The 22,352-nt window shown below is 33.5% G+C and overlaps 1 protein-coding gene across 1 annotated transcript in view; it reads right to left on the bottom strand.

Annotated features, from left to right (window-relative positions):
* TMEM26 (transmembrane protein 26) overlaps positions 1-22,352 on the bottom strand; it is a 47,279-nt gene that overhangs the window by 4,675 nt on the left and 20,252 nt on the right. The window contains exons 3-5 of the mRNA XM_004049455.5: positions 20,077-20,190; positions 17,772-17,992; positions 2,295-2,371 (exon numbers count right to left, since the gene is read on the bottom strand). Coding sequence (XP_004049503.1) covers positions 2,295-2,371; positions 17,772-17,992; positions 20,077-20,190 — 412 coding nt within the window. The remainder of the gene's footprint in view (positions 1-2,294; positions 2,372-17,771; positions 17,993-20,076; positions 20,191-22,352) is intronic.

Here is a 22,352-nt window from a genome sequence, read left to right as displayed (position 1 = left end):
GCCGCATTTTCCAGCAGTGAGTTGCTGGCGGGGTCACTAAGCCTTCCTGGGCCACAGTTTCTTCCTTTGAAAACTGGGATAACAATCATATCAGTGAGGAGAGGGGTCCCTATTCATTGGCTCATTTTGTTTCCATTAGAATAACAGCCCTGCCTTCTGTCCACTTTTTCCCTCAATCTTCACCTTAGGATCACGAATGATTTGCTTGATTGATAAGCTTAAGAAACGGAGTGGGAGCGAAGTGTACGTGGCTCTGATCACTCTATATACTCTTTTTAGGATCTGTCTGTTTGTTGGTTTACACACTCAAGCATGTGCGCAAATTGTGCTGTGAAAATTCAAGTGCTTATATTCAAATTCAAACTTAATTCATATTAAACACATTTTTTCAAATGATGGAGGGAAAAAGCCTGAATAAATGCCATTGTTATTTTATTTTGTCCTAATTCCTTGTGCTTTGTTTCACAGTTTACAATAATGACTGGATATAATTACTGATTTTCCAGTTAAACAAAAGGAGGTCCAATCAACAGAAGAACGTTTTGTCTTAATTTCTCAAATGTAAATTTAATTCAGGGTCAAGGGCAGAAAATAATCCTTTTATAATAATGAAGCCTTCCATTTGGAGTTTTCAAACAAAGAATGCCTTCGTCTACTGGAGCCTGCAAATATTATGAAGCTGCTTTGATATGGATAAACATAATGTACTATTTGTTGGAAAATACAATAATGATTTAGTCAGAAGTAACATTTGGTCTTTGTTTTTCAAACAGCTGCATAACATTATCACCCCTGAAAGTTTACAAAATGTCTTTCTTAAATACAAATTTTCTTAGCAAGGCAATAAACCACAAGATATGGGAGGGTGAGAATCGGCAGAGTGAAAGACAAAAGAGAAACCAAGGTTATATCAATGGTAGCCTTTCCTAAGAAATGAGGGCCAGGAAATGGCTCCCAAAGGACCTTCTAAAGGTGTTAATTCAGTATCTAATGTGATGGTACCTAATATTCCGTAAGTGGACACCAGCTTGACCAATGAGTATAGCATACCTTCCAGGGCACATTATGACAAAATCTCTGTGTGTGTGTGTGTGTGTGTGTGTTAGCATACATTTGTTTGTAATTACTAATCAGTGATTCCGTTTTTGGTATTTCTTAAAAGCCACAGCAAGTTTTTCCATCTATTCCAAATTGTTAATAATTCCAAAAAGTGGATGATATGTTTAAAATGGCCTCAGACCTCTGAGCCTACAAAAGTGAACCAAAAAAGATGGAGAAAAAGTTAAATATCTCTGTCCTAAGGATTAATTCTAATCCTGAGGCCGGCAATTAAGGTGTAATAAATAAACAAGCCAGGCTAAGGAAAGCATAATTATTAATTTCTAGAATTTCTTTGGAGTAAAATGACATCCAGGAGAATTCTCAAATCAAAATTCTAGGGTTCCAAGAAGTTTTCAGATGACTCCAGATGAACACTGCTCAATTGAACTTTCTGTGATGGTAAAAGTGTTCCACATTACTGCTGTCCAATATGGTAGCCATTTGTGGCAACTGAGCACTTGAAAGGTGGCTAGTATGACTGAGGAATTGGACTTTTAATGTTTTAAATTTTTAATTAATTTCAATTTAAAGAGCGATGTGTGGTTGGTGGGTCCCCTGTTGAACAATGCAGCCCTAGATTATTGCTAGTATAAAATGCCTGGGAAACACATTACTTCTTGCAAAATCTTAGGGGTTTATGTTTTTATTAAAGTAAGACCAATAGGATTCCAAGGACCTCCAATGAGGACAATTTTAACTGCTCCTATGCCTTCTGAAGTTCTAATACATGGGTCTGAAAAAAGAATGAAAATTACTTCTTACAAATAATAAGAGATAAAACTTTTATGGCAGCAACTTGCTAAGCAAAGTGTATATTACTGAGTCATGACAAGAATCTTCAACCCTAGTGACTATAATTATCATCCCTATTTCATGGATGAAAGAAAGCTGAGACACAGATGTATTACCTGGTTTACAGGAGGTCTTATAAATCATAACTGATGGAACTGCTATTTGAAGTAAATATAACGCTATGCAATTATCTGCTCTACTATCTTAAGCTCACCATGTACCACAGTGGATCCACTCTTCTTGGCTTACTAAGTTTCAGTCTACTTTCCTTCTAAGCTGAACTAGAACTAACATTGGGATACAGACATGATAATCCTTTCACTTGCCTTCTTAGTTTTAGCATAGTTTATAATCAAGAGGTGTAATTTTCTGTTTCTTTGCACAAACATCAGGATACTTACCTGCCAGGTCAAGTGGAAACTGCAGCATGCTCCAAGTCCATATAACAAGGATGGCATAGACTAGTGCAGGACTATTCCTAGAATACAGACAAAATGTTAAATTTGTAATAAAAAGTATGATCACATGCAGAAGAGAAAAGTCTTCTCAGTTCATTTTTTTAGTATATTCCTAATAAACCTCTTGTGGCCAAAATATCTTGGTGATTTAATAAATCAATGAAAAAAATCCTTACATGATAATAATGGAATAATGAAGAAGTGAAAAATAAATAATCTGAGACTTAAAGCCCGACATATGCATGAATTATGACAAAGCCTCTTGGTCCCATATTGCTGTCTTTAGTTTTATAAAATTATGGAAACATTATGGGAGAAAAATGATAGGGGAGAAAATATAGATATTAACATGGATATTCAAATGGCTGATTTCAAGGAATGTCAGTGGGAGGATTAATAATTATTCTAAGAAACCAGGGATCTAATTGAAAAGACATTTCAAAAGAGCTAAATGATGATCAAAGATTAAAAACTCAACACTGAAATAAAATTGTCATTAGATAGGAAAAAGGTAAGGAGATAAATCCAATAAACAAAGATTTATACCAGATAGTAGGACGTAAGGCAAGGAATAAGCCTATTTCATTCACCACTGTATCCTTAGTGCCTAGAACAGTGCTTGATGGATACAACATATATTTATGGAAGGAATGGTTAAAAGCACAAAAGAAGGGTCCATACTCAGACAAATATACAAATGTCCTAGACCTAGGAAAATGGTCATGAAGGCTAAAATCAGAAAGAACAGAGGTTACAGAAATGCAAAGGATATCAAACAGGGTCACATTTATTTTTAGCAAAGATAGAAAGGAAGTCATCAATTTGAGCTTGGTGGCATAATAATAGATTTTCTTTCCATCTTCCATCAAAAGAGATTTTCAGATTGAAGAGGTCTGAAAAGCATCAAGGAGGAGTAATTGAAACCAAAAGAAATGAGGTGATTGTAAGGGATATCTTTAAATGCTTCAAGTGTAGAGGCATTAAATACAAAATTAAATCTCAAAACTCTGAGAGAATTTGTAAATGAGATTTCTAAGCCATCATTATCTGTCTTGGCAGTTAATGGTGGAGACAAGGTTGGTGATAAAAAAATAAAGTCTCAACTTTCAAAATGAAGCAGAAATATGTCTTAAAGTACAAAAGGCACATTTACTATTAATCTCTAGTTAGATTATATAAATGATCCTTTAAAAGATTATTGAGAGCCCTTTTAGAAGAACACAGTTATTACAAAGCATCAGCACAGGTCCTCTGAGAAAAATTGCACTCAACTAAACTTAGTTCCTCCTCTTAAAAAATATAGTTAGGATTACCAAGCAGGTAATGTTATATAAATTGATGACAGACATTCAGATTTAAACAAGGCTTCTGAAAAAGTCTCCCATAGTGTCCTCATTAACAAAATTAAGAAATATTCCAGGTGTGAATACTGTTAGGTGGATTCCTGTGTAAATGGCTCCCCACAGGGGGACTCTCCAATGGGTTGTTGAAGGCTGTGCTTTTGATTCTTTTCTACTTCACATTTTATCATGACTTGGTGGACATTGATGGAAGGCTTCTCATATGCATATATGGCATAGAGCGTGGATAGAAAACCAGTACCCTGGAAGACACAATCAGGATTCCAAAAGAAGTAACTGGATGACCTAGATTAGAATAGAATTGGATAGAAGAGAGAGCATTTCACAGCAGCAGCCATAAAAAAGGGCTCAAAGATTTTCCCTAATTGTTATCTAATTATGAGTCCACAGTATGACATGATTTATGATTTACCAAAATCAAATAAAATCATAGGTTGCTTCACAAGAAATATAAGGTCTAAAATTTTAAGTGGAAATGCCTTGGGAATGCAGAATGTAACTTTTCCCTCTTTACACAGTCAATGTCTATACACAACAGATCTTCAATAAGTGCCTGAATTTTTAAATAATGTTATGGACAGTTTCTGATTTCAGACATTCATGCCAGGCAGTTTTCTAAGTGCTTAACTCTATGATCACACTTAATCCTCATACCAGCTCAACAAAGTAGACACAATTGTTATCTCTATTTTATCAAGGAGGGAAAAGACTGTTGAGGAAATTTGTCCAAAATAATGTAGTTACGAGTGTTGAGAGCAGAAATCAAAACTAGACAGCTGATTTCAGCATTTACTCCTTTGGCCATTACATTATATTATTTCCATGAATGAAATGGAAACTTTTAGGTCTGCTCTATTCTACAATGTTCAGAACATACCTGAAATATTATGTGTGGTGCTTCATATATTAGGAGAAACATTTATAAAGTTTCTTGTACCAAAGTGGGAGAACTAGAGTGGTAAAGCATTCAGCGTCATGATCTATGTGAGACAGTTCAAGAAACTAAAAACTAGAGATAATTCCTTAGAAGTTTTATTTCATATGTTTAAGGACTGCAATGTGGAAAAGGAATGAAACATTTCTTTTGACTTGAGATGGCCAATTCAGGCTCAAAGGATTTCAGTTGCACCTGTGAGAATTCAAATTTCATCACAATAGAGGAAAGTAGTTTCTAATAATATTACCTCAAAATAGAACAAGTTGCCACTTGGGGTTAGTATGTCTTCTATTAGTGGAATTTTTCCAACAGAGCCTGCAGAAAAAGTTGTTGAGGATATTTTCACAAGGTTTTTTCAATAGATGCAAAAGAAATTTTTCACAAGATCTTTTGAAGTTTCATCTAATCCCAAACTTCAATAATTCTACCAAAAACTATGTGCAATTTGCCTGCAAGGCAGTAGAAAGCAGTGGCAAAGCAGGGGGCTTTGGTACCAAGTGACCGGAATTCTAACACCAGCTCCAACTCTCACTAAAGAAATAGGATGTGAGACTCTAATTCCAGATTGATCAGTTATTAGTTATATGAATATGCATAAGTAGTTTAACATCTGCATGCTTTAGTTTACTCATTTACATTATGAGGAAGACAATAATAATAATTATTGGATTATATAATAATTTTATTAAGTATATTATTTAAACATGTTAAACACATAAAGCTCTTAGAACAGCATGTGACACAAGCTATTATGGTAGATCACTACAAATTAGTTATTTTTGGTTTCATGTCACCTTGAGACTTTCTTTATTTTCCTTGCCTGACATGTCTTTGCTTATAAAATTGAGATAATAAAAAAAATTACCTCATAGTGTGAATGTAAATGCAAAATAACTTACTAAATTCAAGCATTTAAGACTTCTTAGCACACAAAAAGTCATAAATAAACATTACATAATTGTAGCAGTAGTAATTTTACTAGTATGTCAACATGCTTCTTAAAATCTTTGTATATTATTCATCATCCTACAGAATAGCGATAAATGATATACTAACCCTAGCCCTACATAAATCCAACTTTGACCATACAATAATAAATGCACATTTTTTGCATATGCATATATTATCTATGCACACACAAAATACGGAAGAATGTGGGTGTTGAAAAACATACCAGTGAAATTATCAAACACAATTTTGGAAAAGTAGGTCAGAAAATTTTTAAAGCAGGCAAATATGAATTATTAGATCAGACAGTAAAAATTCTCAGGAAGGTTAAATGTTAGAATGTAAATAAATCATGGAGATTAATGGCAAACACTCAAGATCTGCAAAGGAATTTTGGGTGGATTTATTCACCACTGTCCCACGTGTGTAATCTGCCTTCACAAATGTCAACTGAGAAGCATGTAAGCAGACAATGAACTTGATTCAGAGAGAAACAAAAAAATCTTGGGAAGTTTAATTATTGACATTAGTATCACTTTTCTATTTGAAAAAAATTGTAAGATAAAAGACTGGCATTTGATATATCAGCACACTCAATCTGGTGGTTAAAAGTAAAAATAAAAAGTCATATTTTGCCAATTCGCTTAGCTATTTGTTTTTGGAAGTGTAAATATTCCTGTAGAAAAGACAGAATCAGTGGATTGGATAGAATTCATCTAGTTTTTTTTTTTTAATGACAAATACCACCAGAAAAGGAAAAAATAATGGAAAGGAAGAAAAAAATGAAGTATTAACCTATGCTGGAAGAAATATTTCACCATTTCGTCCAGGTGAAAAAGAGATTAGCCTCAACTCTGCAAAATAAAAATAAAACACAATGTAAACATAAGAAGAGTCTCCTTTGTATGGTCAAGTATTCACAGGGAAATGTTAGCAATGTTGTGAGAATACAATTCTTTTTAGTACATGATCTATTAATATGTTGGGGGGAAAAAAGACTGCACAAAGTGATCTCCAAAGGTGTGAATGGCCAGGGAACTCTCCGTGACAATGATGTTGAAATTCTGACTTGTGAAAATGTTGGAAGGTGGCTGTAGTGAAATGAAAAGGTCAGCAAATCCTTTCCCCAACAAACATGTATAATACTTAAAAAATTGTCAAAAATTGTCAAAAACAACGATCAGGGCTCTGAAAATCAACCAAAGTTAAACAACAAATTGGGTAACATTTATTCATGAAAAGCTAGCCAAGCTTCAGGTAAGAACAGTGGGAATCTGAAGCATTCTTACCCACAGATATTCATTCTCCTATCCCCAGCTTGGCTATTTTTTTTTAATTGTACTGAATGAAGTTAAATAGATGAGGAAAAATTTATTCAAGACTATTGCAATACAGGAGAAAGATTAAACTCAACTCTGCTAAAACAAAAAGTAGCAGAGTTTTCAAGAACTAGGGTGACCTACTGGAAAAGTACTGGAGACTGTTAGGATGGAGGTTGGTCAATTTGATTAGGCCGCTTGTGTTTAGTAATTGGCACTTTTCAAAGTTAGGATCCTACCCTCTCACAGAGGCTGGGAGATAGGGGCTCCATCTTTCTTTAAGACTGCATTTTAAATAGATGGCTCCCAGGTCCTCGAGAAAGATATTGTTGGTTTGCAAACTGGCAAGAGGCTGGGAAATTTACATTTCAAAGGGGCAGAAACAGAATTTATGATATCAAGTTTCTTAACGTAAATGCTGTATGAAAAGATAAATTAGGGACCTATAGTCAGCAAAAAAAAAACAAAAAAACAAAAAAACCCTGTCTAAGTTGATTCAAGTTGTGGGAATGGTAAGACCATATTGATCAAAGTGATACTTTTACCAGTGACACCTTTGGAGTGGAATATGAAATCTCACACTCAGCGGTGTGGTCAATAGAAGTAACAAACTTGATTAGAAATATTTAAAAAATCTGTAGCTTGCTACTTTGAGACTGCAGTCCCAGTTGGAGTGAGTAATGAACTAACTTTAAATTTAATAGAGAGATTCTTAAAATGAGAGCTATAGAAGGGCTAGATGAATACTCCTGTAGGCTTGGCTGACTGAGAAACTGCAGGCATGTTCAGGGAAGGCCAAAGAGGTCCCAGTGGGAATCAAAAGCTAAGGCAGACATGAAAACATCTTGAACTCTAAATGTGCTATCCACTCTATGCACAGATCATCAAAGAGCAGAAGTCATAAGGGCTCACGGTATTTGATTCCAATCTGCCCAAGTTATTGACTGACCAAAAACTACGTAGCCATAGGTGTGACCACTAAGACATCGAACTAAAAATAAAACTAGGAATTTTTTAAAAATCTGAGACTTCAGTGACTACAACCCAAGGAGAGATACATTCCTCCAATTAAGAAAACAGATGCAATAAAATAAGAAGCCTCAGTTGGTGGCAGTGGTGGGGGAGGCTGAAGATAACATGGTTATAATACATTATCCAAAATGTCCAGTTCTCAACAAAGGAAGTATGTGATATATACAAGAAAAAATCCAGAAATATCTAACTTACAATCAAGAGGGAAAACTGGTCAGTAGAAACTGTCTCTACTGAGGTCCAGATATTGGATTTAGCAGAAAAATATTTCAAAGCAACTATTATAAATACGTTCAAAGAATGAAAGAAAACTAAGTTTGATTGGTTAAAGAAAAGTCTCATGGCAATAACTCAATAAGTGAGTAAATAAAGATACAGAAACTATGAAAATGATTAAATAGAAACTCTAGAATTGAAAATATGCAAACTGAAGTGAAAAATTAAATAGATGAACTCTACAGTTGGACTCTACATCTGGATTTGAGATGGCAGAAAAAATAATCAGCGACCTAGAAGATAGATCAATAAAAATCTAATCTGAAAGACATAGAGTAAAAAAAGATTGAAGGAAAAACAGCAGAGCTTCAGAGACCTGTGGAACACAGTTAGTCATATAGATTTTTAACAGGAGACCCAGAAGAAGAAAGATAGAAAAGAGAGGAGAAAATACTTAGAAAAATAATGGATGAAAATTTTGAGGAAAAAAACATAATTTACAGGTGTAAGAAGATCAACAAAGCCCTAGAATAAGTAAAAGCAAAGATCCACACTTAGACACATCTCAAGCTACTAAAAGCCAAAGAGGAAAAGAAAATCTTTAAAACATCAAGAGAAAATTGAGTCATCATGTACAGAGTAACAACAAATAAGCACAGTTGACCTTCCAGCAAAGTGGGGGTTAGTTAAGGGAACTGACCTCCCCACACACAGTTGAAAATCTGTGTGTAATTTTGACTTTTCCAAAACTTAACTACTAATAGTGTACTGCTGACTGGAAGTCGTATCAATAACATAAAGTCAATTAACACATATTTTGTATGTTATATGTATTACACACTATATTTTTATAATAAAGTAAGCTAGAGAAAAGAAAATGTTATTTAGAAAAATCATAAGGAAGAAAAAATGTATTTACTCTTCATTAGTGGAAGTGAATCATCATAAAGGTCTGCATCCTCATTATCTTCACATTGAGTTGGCTGAGAAGGAGAAAGAACAGGAGAGGCTGGTTGGTCTTGCTATCTCTGGGGTGGAAGAGGTGGAGGAGATGAAAGGAGAGGCCAGAGAGGCAGGCACACCCAATGTAAGTTTTATTTTTTAAAAATCTGCATATACATCGACCCACACAGTTCAAACTCATGTTATTCAAAGGTCAACTATAATGGCTAACTCTGGTCAGAAACAATGAAGGCCAGTAGACAGTGAAATTATATATTTGTATATATATGTAAAATGGTGGATCTTTGTTTTTACTTATTATATGGCTTTTTTGATCTTCTTACACCAGTAAACTATGTTTTTCCTCAAATTATATATATATGAAAAACCTGTCAACCAATAATTCTTTATATAGCAAAACTAGCCTTTAAACATGAAGGCAAAATAAGAACATTTCCAGATTAAAAAAAAAAAAACTTGGAGTATTTTTTACTACATATTTGCCTTAGGAGAAACACTAAATAAAGTCTTTCAGGTCGAAAGGAAATTACACCACATAGTAACTGAAATCCACATGGAGAAATGAAGTGCATGAAAATGATAAATGTATGGGAAATTAAAAGAACATATAAATATACAGTCATATAGATATTTTCTAATATCTTTTTAAAACCTTAAAAGATTATATAGAACAATAATTATAACACTGGATTATTTGATTTATAACACACAAAGATATAATATATGTATAAAAATAACAGCAAAAAGGAAGAGGAGGAAACAGAGTTATCAGTAATGGAGCAAGTGGGGCAACAGTGCTATGACCAAATGGAGCCATATTGTTAGGCTGTATCAGAATTAAGTTAGTTTTACCCTATAATAGAGTGTGAAATTTTAAAATGTATATTGTAACCCCTAGAGCATCCACTAATAAAATAATTCAAAAAATGCATGGAGAAATTAACATCATTGACTTAAAAATGCTCATATAACCACCCCCACCAAAAAAACAAAAGAGTAAAGGAGTAACACAGAAATAAAAAGGACGTGAGACATAGAGAAAAACAAATAGCAAAATGGCAGCTATAAATCTAACCATATCAATAATTACATTAAATATTAATGGTCTAAACACAGTGTACCAGCTTGAATAGTGTCCCTTAAAATTCCATGTCTACCCAAGTCTCAGATTGTGACCTTATTTAGAAATAGGGTCTTGGTAGATATAATCAAGTTAAGATGAGGTCATATGGATTAGGGTGGGCCCTAATCCAATGACTAGTGTCCTTATAAGAAAAGGAAAATTTGGAGACACAGACAGACCCACTGGGGTGAATGCCATGTGAAGAAAGAGGGAGAAACTGGAGTGATATATCAACAAACAAAGGGACACCAAGAGTTGCTAGCCGCCACCAGAAACTAGGAGAGAAGCATGAAGCAGATTCTTCTTCAGAGCCTCCAATAGGAACCAGCATCTTGGTTTTGGATTCCTAACGTCTGGAACTGTGAGAGAAGAAATTTCTGTTGTTTTAAGCCACCATGTTTGTGGTATTTTGCTATAATAGCCCTAGTAAACTAATATACACTTAAATCAAAAGACAAAAACTGTACTTAACTGGGGAGGAAAATGCAAGATCCAACTATAAGCTGTTTGTAAGGGACAGAATGTAGATACATATATACATATAATTTGAAAGTAAAAGAATAAAAAAAGATATCTCTATGCCAACATAAGAAAGCTGGAGTGCCTATATTTGTAGGAGACAAAATTGACTTTAAGAAAAGAAATATTACTAAAGAAAAAGTGATCATTCATGATAAAATGTTACTACGTTGGAAAGATGTTAACAATTCAATTTTGCACACCTACATACAGAGGCCCAAAATATATGAAGCAAAAACTGAAAGTATTTAAAAGAGAAACAGACATTCCAACAATTAGAATGAAAGATTTCAGTGTTCTACTTTCAGGAATCAATAGAACAACTAGACACAAAATCAGTAAGGATACAGAAGACTTGAACAACACTATCAACCAAGGTGATGTAACTAACATTTTATAGAACACCCCACCTGACACCAAGTAAAGACACATTCATCTCGAGTACACATGGATCTCCAGATAGGCGATATAATAGACCACAAAGTAAGTCTCTATAAATTTAAAAAAACTTAAACAATTTAAAGTAGATCATCAGAAGAAAATAGAATTAAAGCAGAAAACAACAACAGAAAAAAGTCTAAGAGATCCCTATATATTCAGAAGTTAAACAGCCAATTTCTAAACAACCCATGTCAAAAAAAAAATGACAGAAGAAATTGGAAAATATTTTGAACTGCATTAAGTAACAAAAAAAGACATATCAAATTCCTGGGTGCAGGCAAAGCAGTGCTTACAGGAAAATTAATACTTCAGATGTCTGTAATAGAGGAGACGAAAGGTCTCAAATATAATAGAAAATATGAAAGGTCAGTAATGAAAGTTTCCATCTGAAGAAATTAGAAAAAAAAAAAGAAGAGCAAATTAAATCCAAAGCAAGCATAAAGGAAAAATTAAACATCAGAACAGAAACCAATGAGGTGGAAAACAGAATAACAATAGAGAAAATCAATAAAACCAAAGGCTGGCTATGTTTAAATATCAACAAAACCAATAAACCTGATCAAACCAAAAAAGTAAACATCAGCCTCTCCCCTCACCACCTAAAAATACAAGAGAAAAGGCAGAAATTGCTAAACTCAAGAATGAAAAAGGAGGGTACCACAACTCACTCCACAGAAATTAACACATGTATAGTGAATATTATGGACAACTTTATGACAAAAATCTACAACTTAGATAAAATAGAAAAATTCCTAGAAAGGAAAATGTAATAAAAACTGATTTAAGAAGAAATAGAATATCTAAATAGACCTATAAAAAGTAATGATATTAAATTGATAATTTAAAAAATCTTCCCACAAAATAAACTTGGTCCAGATGGCTCCCTAGGTGAATTCTATAAAATATTTAAAGAAGAAATAAGACCATACCTATGTAAAATCTTTCAGAAAATAAAGAAGGAATACTCCTTGAGGTATTTGATGAAGTCAGCATTACCAAAGACAGAAAAAGATATCATTAGAAAATAATACTACAGATCAATATGCCTCATAAGCAAATGTTAGCAAACTGAATCCAATAACACGTAAAAAATATTACAGACTGAACACAGTGGCTCACATCTATAATCCTAGCACTTTGAGAGGCTTAGGCGGGGGGACTGAAACCAGGAGTTCAAGAGCAGACTGGGAAACATAGGGAGATCCTATCTCTACAAAAAATAAAATAAATTAGCCAGTGAGGGCCTTTGCCTCTGGTCCCAGCTGCTTGGGAGGCTGAGGTGGGAAGATCACTTGAGTCCAGGAGGTCAATGCAATGGTGATCACACTGGGTGGTGCCTAGACCTGGGCTAAAGGGCAAGACCCTGTCTCAAAAGATAAAAAAAGATTATATGTTATAATAAAGTAGAATTTATCTCAGGAAGTCAAGGTTGGTTTAATATCTGAAAATTAATTAGTGTAATATATTGTTTTAACAGAATAAAAGACAACCAACACATAATTATGTCAATAAAAGCAGGAAAAGGATTTAACAAAATTTAACACCCACCAAAAAATAATTCCCAATAATCTAGAAATAAAAGAGAAATTCTTCAAACTGGTAAAGGGCATCTATACAAAACCCATGAGTAACATCATCTTTAATACAGCAAGACAGAATGCTTATCTTTTGAGATTGAAATGTCTACTCTTACTACTTCTATTTGACATTGAAAGAAGTTCTTGCCAGTGCAATAAGGCAAGAAAAATAAAGGCATACAGAGTAGAAATAATCAAAACAGTCTGTTCACAAGCAGCATGATACTGTAAGGAGAAAACTTAAGGGATCAAACTAATTAGCAAGTTGAGCATGGCTGTGATAGTAGATCATCATACAGAAGTAAACTGTGTTTCTATTACAGCAATGAAAAATATGAAAATAAAACTAAAAAAATAATTCCACTACTAAGAGCATCAAAAAGAATAAAATACTTGGGAAATAATTAAGAAAAGCAGTATAAGCCTTGCACTCTGAGAATTACAAAACATTGCTGAGAGAAATTAAGGAACATCTAAACAAAGGATGAGATATTTTGTGTTCACAGATTGGAAAATTTAATATTGTTAAGATGACAATTCTTCCCAAATTGATCTTTAGATTCAATTTATTCTCTACCAAGAGCATAGTAAGATTTTTTTAAAATTTTTTACCCTTTTTTACAACTTGAAAAGAGAATTATAACAATTATATAAAAATGCAAAGCACCTACAACAGCTAAAACAAATTTTAAAAGAACAATTTTGGAAGACTTACAATATCCAATTTCAAAACACACTATAGCTACATAATCCTGACAGTGTGGTATTGGTATAATGACAAACAAATAAAACAATGGAACACAACAGAAAGTCCGAAGAAAAAGCTTTATATCTGTGATCCATTGATTTTTTGACAAAGATGCTAAGGCAATATAATAAAGAAAGACTCCTTTCAACAAATGGTATTGGGAAAATTAGTTCCAGCTGGAATGGGGCAGTGCCAAAAATAAAAAATAAATTTGGAACCTTACCTCCCACTGTACACAAAAATTATGTAAAAACAGATAATAGAAATGAATGTAAGAACTAAAACATTCTATAAGTGTACTAGTCCATTTTCATGCTGCTAATAAAGACATACCCAACACTGGGTAATTTATACAGGAAAAAGAGTTTAATGGACTTACAGTTCCACATGGCTGGGTAACCCTCACAATCATGGGGGAAGGCAAGGAGAAGCAAATCACATCTTACATGGCTGACAGCAGGCAAAGAGAGCTTGTGCAGGGAAACCTCCATTTTTAAAACCATCAGATTTTGTGAGACTCGTTCACTATCACAAGAGCAGTGCAGGAAAGACCTGCTCCCATAACTCAGTTACCTCCCACCAGCTTCCTCCCATGACACCTGGGAATTGTGGGAGTTACAATTCAAGATGAGATTTGGGCAAGGACACAGCCAAACCATATCAATAAGAAAACAAAAGAAATTACATTTCTCATTTAGGGTTAGGAAAATAGTTCCTAGATATGACACCAAAAATGTGAAAGAAGATATTGATAGATTTGAACTTCTTCAAAATTTTAAAAACACGTTTTTCAAAAGATAAACATTAAAAAATTAAAAAACAAGCTGAACACAGGGAGGAAATATTTATATTTAGATATTTGATAAAGGACTTGTATCAAGGATATATAAAGAATTCTTACAACTCAAGAATAAAAAGACAATCCAATAAAACATGAAGAAAAATTTAAACAGACACATCACCAAAGAAGATATATGAATAGCTAATATTTCCATGAAAAGATGCTCAGCAACATTAGTCATTAAAGAACTGCAAATTAATGTCCTGGTGAGATACCACTCTACATCCATCAGAAGGGTATAACAAAAAGGACTACAGGGAAAAGGAAGGTTGATAACGATGCAGAGAAAACGGAATCCTCATACATTGCTGGTGGGAATATAAATTAATACAGCTACTTTAGAAATATCTCAGCAGATTTTTTAAAAATTAAAGCTATACTTAACATATAACCAGCTATTCCACTCTTAGGTGTCTACCAAAGAGAAATGAAAACATAGCCAGGCAAAAGTCTGTCAGTGAATCCTCTTAGCAACATCATTCTTAATATGAAAAAGCTGGAAGTTATCCACATGTACATCTACTACTGAATGGATAAACAAAATGTGGTATATGTGTTTAATGGAACACTAGCAACTAAAGAGGAGCTAAACATGAAACAACATGGATGAATCCCAGAAACATTATGTTACATAAAAAAGCCACACATAAAAGAGTACACATTTTATAATTCAAATTCCATGAAATTTCTAGGAAAGAAAAATCCACAGAGACATAAAGGATATCAGTGGTTGCCTGTTAAGAGTGAAGACTGACTGCAAACTGCCACAGGAATCTTTTTGGAGTGATGGGAATGTTCTAAACCTGGATTGTGGTTATGGATAAACAAATCTATAATTACTAAATATCATTAAACTATAGAATTACAGTTGAACTTCATGTTATTTAAACCATAACTTCATAAATCTGTTAAGAAAAAGTTGCAGAATCAGAAGCTTTACAAACCTGTGTAAATCCATAAAATTTAGGTAGATGAACTTCAATGTGAGCCAAAGGAAGGAAGTTTATTTAATAAAAAATGGAATTTGACATATTAGCTAGAAAATAGGGAAGAGATTAAGACATTTTTGTGATGTAGATATCACTGTAGGCTTTCTCCTAAATCTATCAGCCTAAACTATGGAATAAAACATTAGAAAAAGTAAAATGTCATAATAATAGGCAATGCTGAGTAGACTACAATGAAGCGATCCCTTCTCCTATTAGATATAAATATCTTTTACTTATGTATTAAGATTATTCTCCATGATTATCCTCTTGAGCCTAAAAGGGAAGGCTTATGTCCCAGTTGGAAAGGATTAAGGGTCTCCTTCTTTGAAAAAATAGATATTTGCAGTGTCTATTCTTGCAGTATAGGTGAGAACCAAAACAGGAAATCAGAACATGGAAGCTAATTTTTAGGAGAGAGAAAAATTGTATATTCTTCCTGGGCTTTGACTTTGGGAGGGTTTTTGGGACAGTGGATATTTGAGTAATAGAGGCACATAGAACTTGAATGGGAATTACAGAAGGCTACTGTCACAATGTGGTAATATTAAAAATGAAAATGACTTCAACCTGAGACAGTGAAAATTGAAAACAAATTTTAAAAACATTAACCAATAAAAACTATGACATAATTTATTGGGCTCCATTAAACATCAGCTTTCCTGGGATATGACACAAGTTTAAAATTATAAAAATACATATTTATAAAGCATTCAGATAAATTTGTAGGTGATAGAAGAAATTGGGAGTATTTATGGTGTCTTGAAACATTAAGTGCTCCCTAAATTCTTGCTGAATTGAAACAGTCTTGACTGAGATAGGACTGTGTGTCCTTTTACTAATACTTGCTCACAATTTGTTCCCCATTCTCTGCCTAGCTCAGTGCTTGACACATATTAGATAACCATTCAGCAGTGGGTGAGTGAAAAAATGCCTTATGGTTTTCAAGATTTGGGTTTTTTTGTTCATTTGGGTTGTTGGTTTTGCTGGGCAATTCTACTTTTATTCACGAAATTATTTAATACTCAACCTTTATTGGAAAACACAAATCTATAAATTGCTCCATGGTGTCACTTCTGGATGGGACTAACAGTCCATTAAGATAAATGAGTTAGGCATTTCTTACAATTTTATGACTGGCCCCACAAAACATATCCCTCCTTACTACCTCTTCTACTATTCTATGTTCCCTCCCAACTCCCTAAATGTTTTGCATGTACATGTTTATTTCTATATAGGTGGAGTTAATTATCTTTCTACTGTGATGTCCCTGTCACTTTTATGTGCTCTGTCATGATTTCTTTATGTTTTTCTTGTAACAACATTGTATTCTATTTGAAAATACATTTTACAATGTAAAGCACTGATCATACTTAAGACATTAAAACTACAGAACTAAAATCAACACTTTGAAGATAATGAATCAATTTAGATTGGATTTTTAAAAGAATATGTCAACTTAATAAGCTATAAGAAAAATTAGTATAGATGAAACAGGAAATTATCTTGTAAAAGTAGCTCATGGTTATAAATATAATTTGTGCTATAATTGGGATATTAAATTTACTTGGTAAGTTAGTGTATTTTGTTGAGCTTTATGTTTTGTTGTTTGAGAAGCACAGCATAAAGTAAACTGTAGCATTAAAAGCCAGCCTCATTCCAATTTATTTTTATGGCATAGTGCAAAACCCAAGCTTAAAGTATATTCAGGCACTGAGACTTAAATCCCTAATGGTAAGAAAGTCGTTCCGTAAACAGATGTGATCATGGATTCTGAGTTTATTTGCTTGTGGCAAAAATAAAAGTACCAACTCAATAAGTTTTAATTTATAGGCCTCTACACCAGAAAGCCTGTGGGCACTTCGAACAAAACTGACTAAAAATAAAATTTAGTAAAATAAAACCTCATCTGCCCCATTCTCCATATACACCAGGGAATACAAATCCCCAAATGGATAGGGAGAGACTTCTCCATGTCTTCTCTCAGTGCTCTCTTAAACTGTAGCTATGCTGTGCTCTAGGAGAGGATTTTATGATTGGCTATGCTTCTGACACTTGGGAATGGAAAAGAGGAGCTGGGGATGGTCATTCCACTTCAGAAGGTTTTCAGAGAACCATGACTCTATCTAACCTGTGGTCATGAAAACATGCAGAGCTTTTCTGTTCTCTCCCACAGAGAATATTATGTGTCTCTTTCTCTAGCAGAAATCTCCTTTGTGTATTTCTTAAAAAACATAAAGACTGTGCTGGTTTCTAATACGTAAACAGCAGCAAATTCTCTGATCCTAACGTTGCATATAAAATATACTAAAAATTCTTATTCATGTGAAATACAAGTCACAGAACAAAGAGACAGGTGCATGGTCTTGACCCTGAAAACAAGGTGTTTTTGCTGCAAGGAATGCTCACCTCACATTTTGTTCTTCTAGGGTCTCACTTGTGAATTCCAGTATGTCAGCCGCTGTCCCCACAAACATAAGAAGAAGTTGAGAGAGTTGATCTCGAGTGATCCCGCCTCCAATGGGTAGAAGCCATCTTCCAATTATTAGCATTAACAGGAATGTCTGATGGAGTCCCAATGTCCAAACTTTCTCACATACTGTAGATAAGTTATTCACAAAAACTTTGGCCTGTTTAACAGAAATGTCATATAGACAGAAGGATTATGAGCCACCACCTGAGAGAGAAATATTTTCTTCACTGTGCTTTCAATCAAGAGTTTGCTTTTGTAGACAGTAATTTTCAGGAGTTATTCTTTACTTACTAAAGAAAGTAAAATGCCTTTCAGCTGAACACTGAAAAAAATAAAAAGCTAATATGGTCCTTAAGATGGGGGTGCCTATAACTAGCAAGTAATTTGAGCCTTAAACTTACGAGTGGGATTGTACCATATGGTATTTAAAGAACCAATTTTACAATGTTTTAAAGATCATGTCTCATTTTATTATACTGTGTAATGAAAAATAACACATAGCAAAGTTTTATAAAATCCATATTAATATCACAAAAACTTCCTATATTTTTCTTTAATAGATTTTTAAATCTGAATGTACTAATCTTGAAATATTTTTAGCATTGTACAAATCTTCGCTTTGTTTTTTTTGCTTTAAAACTCTATTATAGCTAAACATAAAAATGTAATAATGTTTATCGATTACCTAAATGTAAAGAAAGAGAATAACTGTAAAATTATTATTTTTATTCTGAGTACTTAACATACTATTCAATAATCCATAAGCCAGCAAGCAAATTTTACACTGCCATTATTCTTAGACTAAGAAAAACTTACATCCCACCAATGTATTCTGGATGACAACTTGCCCAATTACGTTCTAAATAAGTCTCAAAGTATACTATTGCCCCTACAAGGACTTAGGTCTCAAGTGGATAATGATTCCAACTTATTTACGCAAGTGACTTAACTATGTTTGTGCAAAATTCATTTACCCCTCTCCATCACTTGCTGATATCAAATGCACAAGGATGGATAAAAGACAAGGCATGATGCTATCCTGATTGAATCCATACATGAAAATCAAGCATATTCCATCTGTACGCTTTCTTATATTAGTACTATGAAACTTTACGTACATCATATTTAATTTATACAGGAAGCACATTAGTAAAGATTAATATTTTTGATTGTCAGATGAAAAACTGAGAGAGAAACTAAGCGATTTGTCCAGACTGATATAAATAAATTGTGATTGGAACTTGAATTAGAACCCAAGGTTCATTCCATTAAACCTCACAGAACCAATAGTACATCTTATTATTGAAAATATGTTTTGGTGATAGGGGCCTTTTCCTTTTTAAATAGGTCATGGTCAGTTTGCCAAATAACAGCCTTATGAAGAAAAAGGAAGGGATTCTGTTTTGGCCAGAAATCTTCTCTATGTTATTAATAAACATCTACAAAATACATATGGTGGAGTTCCTAGATAATTCAATAAGACGAGAAAATAAAATAAAAGGTATAGGGATTGGGACGGAAGAAATAAAACTGCCTCTGTTCACAGTTGACATAATTGTCTAGGTAGAAAATCCCGAAGAACTGACAAAAAAAAAAAAAAAAAAAAAAAACCTCCTGAAACTAGTAAACGTTTATAGCAAGGTTGTAGGATAAAAGGTTGATATACAAAAGTTAATCTCTTTCCTGTATACTAGCAAAGAATAAGTGAAATTTGAAATTAAAAACAAAATGCCACTTTTATTGGCATCCCCAAAAATGCCACGTAGGTTTATCAGTGTTAACAAACGCACCACTGTGGTGCAGGGTATTGATGGATGGGGAGGCTGTACATGAGTACAGAGTATATGGGAAATCTCTGTACTTTCCTCTCAATTTTTGCTGTAAATCTAAAATTCCTCTAAAAAATAAATCTTAAAATTATCATATCCCAATTTTTTAATTATATCATTGTTTCATAAATGTATATGTCTCTCAATGTGCACATATTATCTTCTTTATGTGTTCCTTAATGATGTGGGTTAAATATATCTATTTATATAAAAAATGTATCAATGTATATACCTATGCATATTAAATGTTTAATAATTTAAAAATATAATTATTTTGTGAATTCCTAAGCCAAACAATGGATAACTTTCTTCAGGAAAGAATTAGCTGGGAAGCATGTATAGCAGGTAATTGAGGATTATACCAAGTCCACCATTTTCTAGATCCTTTAATATTCAGTGGAAAAGCTCTCACCGTCTCAATGAGATCATCAGCTCTACTGGTTTGTTCATTGGATGTCAATGTTTGATTGAAGTCTTCTTTTCTGCTGGTATTCTGTGATGTTCCTTCAGCCTGGATACTGCAATACTAAGAATGGGGTCAGAGAAGGCAATTATGGCAAAAAATTAGCACAATATGGTAGAGATCAAAATGACTTAAATCTGTTCAAGAGATTACGAGCAGATGTGCAGAGTTTATACAGCATATATATAAACATTTCCAAAAATCGGAATATAGGCCTGAGATTGAAAACCACTTTTTAATCAATATGAAAAGAATGTCAAGTATACAAATCTTATTTTTCCATAAGTCGCTGAGGATGCAAATGCTCTGAGTCATTGCAGAGAGCTGTAGAATTTATAGATTGGTAACTGAGATTCCTTTCTTAAACCTTGCAAGAATTTAAAACCAAACAAATAACCAGTGACAACAATAAAACATATATGATCCTGGTCAAGGAAATTACGATGTTTTTTTTTTTCTTCTTATACTTTTATTTTAGGTTTTGGGGGTTCACGTGCAGGTTTGTTACATGGGTAAATGGCATGTTGTTGAGGCTTGATGTATGAAGAATTCCATCACCCAGGTAGTGAGCATAGTACCTGATAAGCAGCCTTCCAATTCACACTTCCCTCCGTCCCTCCCCTCTCAAGTAGTCTCTGGTGTCTGTTGTTCCTATCTTTGTGTCCATGTGTATTCAGTTTTTAGCTCCCACTTATAAGTGAGAACATGTGGTGTCTGATTTTCTGTTCCTGTGTTAGTTTGCTTAGAATACTGGCCTCCAGCTTCATTCATGTTACTTCAAAGGACATGATTTTGCTATTTTTATGGCTGTGTAGTACTCCACAGTGTGTGTCTGTGTGTGTGTATGTGTGTGTATATAGTATTTTAAGAGTTTGTTTCTTATCCAGAAGCCTCTTTATCTAAAATATCGTATTGCTTAAGTAAATAATCCAATCATTTTTAATCCTGACTGTCAAGTACTGTAACAACCTAAAAAATTATCATGTTCACCCACCAAAACATACATTTTAGTGACAGTGTAAAAGCCAATTTAGGCCTATGGAAAATTAAACAACAGACATGAAAAATGACATTTTTCCTTTTTTGTTTCTTCATTTTGTATGAGAATTTCTCCAAGTGAATTGTGCATGATATTTATCCACCAGATGCTGGGAATCTGAGGTAAAGTAAGAAAAGGAAAAATTATGTAAGAGAAGAAAGGGGTGGCACTTGAAAATGTAGCTGTACCCAATGAAAATTTTACAAACTGGTTTAAAAAAAGTTGAAGGTTTTTCAAACATCTGCAGTGCTAACATATTTTGAAACACATACACATGCTCCACCACCGCCACTACAACCACCACACATCCACCATCACACATTTGTATTTAGAGAGGACTTATTTTTTTAAAAAAATTAAAGCTGTAAGAAGTGTATTTTTCTTAATTATTCTGGATACATCGTCGACTATTCTATAAGCTACTTGAAAAAAGCAGAAAAGAAAGTCTGCAAGAAGCTGTTTTTTCTACTCTCTTTCCAAATGACTAGTATTATGGTTGAAACGACAAGAATAATTAAGAAAAATGGCCATATTCCATATCTGTAGGAGCAAAAATACAGTTGTTTGCACACTTTGTGTGTGTGTATATGTGTGCAGCTAAGCCTCCAAGAAAAGATAATGAAGATAAAAATTAAATCTTTAACCAAGCAACAAATTTTCATTGCAAAGCATGTTGGTGATTTTATTTAAGATTTATTTCAATAGGAAATACATTTTGACCACTTTGTAGGCATGAAAACAGACTATGTATTAAAAATGGCGACCTTAATATGTTTTTGACATTCTTACCACTAAAATACATAAACATCTTGTTATTTAAGAAAAAAGGTCATGCTTTAGTGCAGTAGAAGATAACTTGGAAGCAAATAGCTTCATAGTCCATATTATGGTATTAAGACTTATCTGAGTTGCTCTCCACTCTTGTTATTCTATTTGTTATAGATTTATGAGATTTTCCTCCAAGTGGCCTCTACATTGGGACTGCAGTGAACAAGTGACTTCACTCTTAAAACCTAGCTTGACTTGTATTATTTTGGGGATTATATTGTTTACGTTCTGCCTTGTATAGGTGAGTTCACATAGATTATCTGGATACCAACATGCCTTTTTTTAAAAATAGGCTGTGTTTTTTAAACTCTTATTAGCTTCAAAAATATTCCTTTGGGTCCAACAAGACTGTGACAAC

Source organism: Gorilla gorilla, chromosome 8, assembly GCF_029281585.2.
Source record: "Gorilla gorilla gorilla isolate KB3781 chromosome 8, NHGRI_mGorGor1-v2.1_pri, whole genome shotgun sequence".
NCBI lineage: Eukaryota > Metazoa > Chordata > Mammalia > Primates > Hominidae > Gorilla > Gorilla gorilla.
This window is presented reverse-complemented; position numbering and strand designations above follow the sequence as displayed.